The sequence below is a fragment of the Gekko japonicus genome, unplaced genomic scaffold (genome assembly GCF_001447785.1).
Source record: "Gekko japonicus isolate JY-2015 unplaced genomic scaffold, Gekko_japonicus_V1.1 scaffold853, whole genome shotgun sequence".
Taxonomy (NCBI): Eukaryota; Metazoa; Chordata; class Lepidosauria; order Squamata; family Gekkonidae; genus Gekko; species Gekko japonicus.
Window position 1 is genome coordinate 716,955 of NW_015164210.1, and position 6,610 is coordinate 723,564.

The window sequence follows — 6,610 nt, forward strand, 5'->3', positions numbered from 1 at the left end:
CCATATTCCTGTCAGTTTCCTCATCTGCATTTGTATTTTAGCTGAAAGTAAAAAATACCACCTTTGAAGAAAAGTCACAAAGAACTGCAGCTTGGGCAACATTGTTTAGAAAAGGCAGTCCTTCAATCAAAACACTGTCCTCACAGGATAACAGTCTAGCTGATCACCCACTTCTCTCTTCCAATAAGCAGGGGTTGAGAGCATCTCTTTGCCACCTGAATCAGATCTGGGTTGAGTTTCTGTAAGAGGTATCTCTGTCGTTTATTTATTTGACTTATAGACCTCCCTCCCCCAAAGGGCTCAGGTATTTAGCTTAGCCATGGCATGAGGCACAAGTCAAAAGGCTACAGCCATCGGTGGCCCTGACAAACCTGTGGCCCTGTGTGAGTTAAGATAGTGGATCCTTAACCAGTCAAGGAATTTGAAGTTATACTGTGTATTTTCCCCTCTTTGTCTAAATTATATTTTTATGCTTCCTCATGAGCTACTTTGAGTCACCACAGTGTGAAGAAAAGCACAAATAAACACAAGAAGCTGTCTTATACTGAATCAGACCATTGGTCCAACATCGAGGTCAGTATTGTCACTCAGACTAGAAGTGGCTCAGACAGAGGTCTTTCATATCACCTGATTCTTTTAAACTGGAGATGCCAGGGATTGAACTTGGGACCTAAGCAGATCCCCTGGAAGTCGATAGACCTAAATAAATAACAAACAAGTATGACTAAAATCTTCAAATGTCCAAGGAGAGTAAAAACAAATATTCACCAACATAAATTCATTGAAATGTGGGTGGCATAGACCAATCAAATTCTAGAAAGTACATTGTTGAACCTTAGAAGCTGACAAAGCACATTTCACATTCCGAGTTTCATTTCCTTTAATCTTCTGCTTATTATGCAATTCTGCCTGTCTTCTTTTTGTTTTATAGTACAAACGGACATATTTGTTGAGGGGCCATAACTCAGTGATAGAGTACCTGCTTAGCAGGAAAAAGATCCCAGGTTCAGTTCCCAGCATCTCCAGTTTAAAGGACTGAGGTAGTCCTTTATTCATTGAAGTCCACAATTCATTGAAATGTGGGTGGCATAGACCAATCAAACTCTAGAAAGTACATTGTTGAACCTTAGAAGCTGACAAAGCACATTTCACATTCCGAGTTTCATTTCCTTTAATCTTCTGCTTACTACGCAATTTTGCCTGTCTTCTTTTTGTTCTATAGTACAAACAGCCATATTTGTTGAGGGGCCATAACTCAGTGATAGAGTACCTGCTTAGCAGGAAAAAGATCCCAGGTTCAGTTCCCAGCATCTCCAGTTTAAAGGACTGAGGTAGTCAGTGATGTGCAAGAGACTCTGGAGAGCCACTGCCAGTCTGAGCAGATAACACTGACTCTGACAGATCATCTGAGTCAGTGTATAAGGCAACTTCATGTGTTAATATATAAGGCAGTATATAAGGCAGCTTCATGTGTGGAGTACAGAAGTGTCTAGGGAAGAGTGGAGGAGTCTTTTGCAAAGACCACAGACTGACGAGCATTAACCAAACACATGCTTGGTCATCATCACTTGCTGACATCCAGTAGCAGGTTGGTATGTGAAATTAACAGGAACCCCCCCCCCCCCACCTTTAGTCTATCCAGGTCCTGCCTCCTTTGACTGGAAGTCGTTTTCCTGGTCTGAGACTGAAGTCTTCTGCATCAGTTACCATCTGAGCCTTTTCATCAGAAATGCCAGGGACCGAACCTGGGACCTTCTGCATGCCAAGCAGATACTCTATGACCCCACCCAAGTCTGCCTGATCCTACCCCCAACACTCTAACCACTAACAACATAATGCTTTCCTGACAGTCAGACAGCCCAATGCAAGTGTGAGCATAGCAATTCAGGCACAACTCTAAGTAGGACTATTCAGAAAGAAGTCATATATGAAGGACGTGTCCCTGTCAAAGTACGTTTAGAATCGTGGCCCTGAAGCTCAGCCCCTGTCCAGTTAGTCCCACTGCAGCGTTAGCATGCCGCAAACGCTTGAGCATGGCAGCTGTCAGATGATTGACGGGTACAAGGCAACAACTCCAGTTCCCCGAGGGAGGGAATCAGAGAAGAGAAACTCACTCTATCCAATTTGACACAGGAGTCTTCTCCTTCTCTCTACGCAACTCCCTTTCCTCCTCAGAGCAATCTTCCCGCCAGTCGCGCGCGAAGACCGTCACGGCCAGCCTACATCTCCGGCGCACTACAATGACATCACCGCCGCTGCTGCTGCTGCCGCCACCGCCCCTTCAGACCTTCTTTGCCACTTATCCCCCCCACCCCCCGCCGCTGTCAACTCTGGAAGGTGAAATGAGGTGAGGCGCGTGCGCAAAGAAGCTTCCGCGCCCGCCAGCCGAGGACGCCGCGGGGCACTTCGGGGGTTGTAGTTTGTCTTTTCTGAGGAAAGGTGGGAGGGGTGGACGCCGAAGAAAAGCCGTCTGCGGACCTGTGACAGAAAACGAATCTCGTCCCACCCTCTTGCCCGGCGCTCTTTCCCCCCCTCTCTCGCTTTGGTGAGCGGCGCGGTTTCCTTGTGGGACCGCGCGAAGGGAGGTAGAAGCAGGCGGCGGTAGGACCTGCCCGGCGAATGGTGCTCCTGCCGGCACCCTGCGGGCGGCAGCGCGGGGAAGGCGAGCGCTGCGGGGGCCAGGACGGGCAGCCGGGGGTGGCTGGCTAGCTGGCTGGCTATCAGGCAGGCGAGCGAGCACGTTGGCGAGGGACAACTAACGGGATGGAGTAAGTGCCCACCTCCCCCAGCCTCTCATGCGTGTCATAGTGGGGAGGGGGGGGACGGCTGGGGGTGAGCTTCTGGAGGGGGGGGAGATAGAGGTTGTGTGCACAGCGCCCAATAGATGGGGAGGGTCGCTAAGGGGACCACCACCTCGGTATGGCTTTAACGGGGGGGGAGGGGGGGTGAAAGACGCTATAATAATGGGGAGGGGTCTGCTTTGACCCTGCCCAGAGGGCTATCAGGCTAGGCTTCCCCTCCCAGGGTCACAGGCTTCTGGTGGCGCGAAGGCCCCGTGCCCTGTCAGGGTGAGGTGGTGTGGTGTGACAGGCCGTTCCGCACGTTCCGCCTTGCCCTCTAGGTCTCCCGCCCTGGTGCTTTTTCAACCACAGCCTGGCGTGGAGAAATTTAGCAAAGCCGGGAAGCCTCCCCCCCCCAAAAAAAAAGGTGGTGGGAAGAGATTTGTTTTTTTTTGGGGGGGAAGCTTTACCTGCTGCTGCATTTAGCCTGTCAGGCTGCTGAGCAAGGCCATTTTAAAAAAAAGAAAAGAAGAAGTGGCAATTGCATAAGCCTGCTGTCGCTTTTACTGTCCCCACGCCCGTATCTTTAATGGCATTCTTGACAGTTAAACTTACAGCTTGTGTTCCTGTGTAGTTACTCTGGTGTATGTCCATCAGCATCAATGAGCTTGGACTAGAGTACCTCTACGTAGGGTTGCACTGGTAGTATGTGAAGACATGGGAGCAAGGCCAGTATTTAAAAGGGTGGCGACTGCATAAGGTGGCCTGTTTTTAACCAGCCTGCTCCTGTGTCTTGAACGGCATCCTGACACAGTGAAACTTAAAAGGTGATGCTGTTGTAACATAGAAATGAAGCGATGGGAAAGGCTTCGTCTGCTAACGTAAGCATGTCAAAATGCTGCCCAAGAGCACGATCAGCAAAAAAAAGAAAGAAAGAAAAAGACTTGTATTATTGCCTCCCCTTCTAAACTTACTGTTTGACATGGAAATGAAGCGATGGGAAAGGCTTCATCTGCTAACGTAAGCATGTCAAAATGCTGTCCAAGAGCACGATCAGCAAAAAAAAAGAAAGAAAGAAAAAGACTTGTGTTATTGCCTCCCCTTCTAAACTTACTGTTTTGCTGGGCCTTTAATGAAACCCTGGCATTCAAATTTAGCAAGTGAAGCTTTTCCACATCTCTGTGCAAGGAAATACTTCAAATCCCCTTCTACCCATTATCATGTGCTACCGGCCAGAAACAGCTCTGTTCTCTCCCCACCCTGCAAGGTAGCATGTCAGAGTAAAAGGCAAGCATATTGAAGAATCTTTCTAGGGAAGCTAATTATGTATGAGAGGCTATTGCCGGGAAAGCAGAATAGGCCCAATGGATATCTATGGTGTTATGCATCTTTGTTATATATTTGTTGTTTTCAGTTGATTGGTAAAGATGGAGAGAGGCAGAGGAGGAGGAGGAGGAAGGAGTGTGGGGGGCTCTGGCCTACACAGGAGCATTTACTCCCAGTCCCAGCAGCAGTATCATTATCCTGCCTCCTCTTCTCAGGCGGGCTGCATGGAGATCCAGGAGCTGGCCTCCAAAAGAGTGGACATCCAAAAAAAGAGATTTTATCTGGATGTGAAGCAGAGTTCCCGAGGCCGCTTCCTGAAGATAGCAGAAGTCTGGATAGGAAGAGGCAGGCAGGACAATATCAGGAAAAGCAAGCTGACTCTCTCCTTGTCTGTGGCTGCTGAGTTAAAGGATTGTCTGGGAGACTTCATAGAACACTATGCCCATTTGGGCCTGAAGGGCAGCCAAAGTCACCGGAACGAACACGCTAATGGCAAAGAGCAAGATTCAAGAAGGCGGCAGCATCATCATCCGCCATCACCTCCAGCATCAGTTGGATCTGAAGAGCATCTTCATAGTGTCTTAAAAACTGAGTATATTGAAAGAGACAATAGGAAATATTACCTAGACCTCAAGGAGAATCAACGTGGGCGTTTCTTAAGGATTAGACAGACATTGATTAGAGGACCTGGCATGATAGGATATTTTGGTCACAGTTTGGGACAGGAACAGACTATTGTTCTTCCAGCACAGGGAATGATTGAGTTCAGGGATGCTTTGGTCCAGCTCATTGAGGAATATGGTGAAGGAGACATAGAAGAACGGAGAAGTGGAGGTGATGAGCCTCCTGAACTTCCAGAGGGGACTTCCTTCAGGGTGGACAACAAGAGGTTCTACTTTGATGTGGGGTCTAACAGGTATGGTATTTTTTTGAAGGTAAGTGAAGTGAGACCTCCATACCGTAACACCATCACTGTCCCATACAAAGCATGGACAAGATTTGGGGAAAACTTTATCAAGTATGAAGAGGAGATGAGGAGAATTTACAATGGCCATAAAGAGAAAAGAATGGATGTCAGAGGGGACAGTGGTGAAGAACAAGAGGGTCTTGATTAGAATGCATTTCAACAGGCCAAGCAGCAAAATAGAAAACTGACTAGAGGTACTGATATATAGCAGTTGGAAGAAGCTGCCTTTCTTTTTGTAAGTTCTTCCCTGTTGTTAGTGAGTAACTCCAATATATATGATACTTCAAGGATCTGGTAATTATGTGAAATTATACCCAGCAACATCATTCTGATTCTTGCAAACATAGTTAACCACCCAGGTTTAAATGATTCTGATACATAACCTCTACAAGACTATGAAATTATGTATAATAGCACTAAATTTGTTGTTATGACCTCTTAAAAGGATCTGTATAAGGTTTGCATTGCACTGCAAGGTGATACAAGTAAGCCAGATGGATTTAATATCTTCTAATATTAACCATAGAGCATTTATGACCAAAACTGATATTTAAATTATAAATACTTGTTTTGGAAAGGCACCTTAAATAAGTGTCTGCTGGTTACCTTATGGTAAAAATCTTGAGAGGGGGGAAAAACTCAAACCTCTGTATTATATTGCCCAGTAATTAATTTCATTTCCACATTTGATTTTAAAGGTTGTTTCAGGTCAACAACGATCATGAATCATTCTTTTTTTAAAAAATGGACAGCTTACATCTTTTGAGGAGAGTTTATTTAAATAGTGTTACAAATTTTTTCAAAAGCTATTTTTATATTTGTGGTGTAAAGGGATTCCAGCAAGTTGCTGTGATGTGGGAATTTGGTAGGTGAGTTATGGTTGGGATTGACATTCTAAATAGGAAGGCTAAGCGTGTGTGAAATATAAAAAAGTATGAAGAACGTTTGTTTTTATCTGTATGCTTTGAAAAATAATGTCTTGAGAGATTTTGGTGCATCACTTAATTGGTATCAAATGGTTTCATGCTGGTGCAGTTGAAGCATTCGGTAACAACTGTCAGCACTTCCTTGTCTTAACCTTGCCATTTACATATTTGAGTATTCCAAACTATTATTTTTCACACAAAAAAACCCCTTGAATTCCAAAAAAACAGATTTTAATCTGGGGTCCAGGAGTTTTGGCTTTGACCCACTGAAGCATGTGCTTTAGACCTTAATACTCTGTAGTTATTTCTTGTCTTTTAAATATTCTATTTTACACATACATAAACATAACCCCACAGTAGTTTTCCATTAGAGAGAGTCATATGTGTTAGCATTCTTACATCAAAATACTAATTATTTCTCATATGAAGATGCTTGGATATCCAAGCTCAGTTGTGACATTAGCTTTAATTTATCCTACTTATATTTTCCATTTCAGTACCACATTAAATGTATGCTGTGCTCTTTTTCCCATATTACCCAGAGCTATATGTGAAGGGGGAGAGCATAGTCCAACATTTAATTGGGTCCCAAAAGTTGTCAAAATAGTTCT

General features: G+C 45.1%; 1 protein-coding gene across 1 annotated transcript; it reads left to right on the plus strand.

Annotated features, from left to right (window-relative positions):
• The first annotated feature begins 4,207 nt into the window (after positions 1-4,207).
• PURG (purine-rich element binding protein G) lies at positions 4,208-5,478 on the plus strand. Its single transcript, XM_015408443.1, has one exon. It carries the CDS (start codon positions 4,208-4,210, stop codon positions 5,219-5,221), a length of 1,014 nt encoding a protein of 337 aa, XP_015263929.1. The 3' UTR covers positions 5,222-5,478.
• Positions 5,479-6,610: the final 1,132 nt, after the last annotated feature.

What these genes read in the sequence shown, in the direction of transcription:
- PURG (XM_015408443.1), top strand. Translation starts at nt 4,208, where the DNA reads ATGGAGAGAGGCAGAGGAGGAGGAGGAGGAAGGAGTGTGGGGGGCTCT.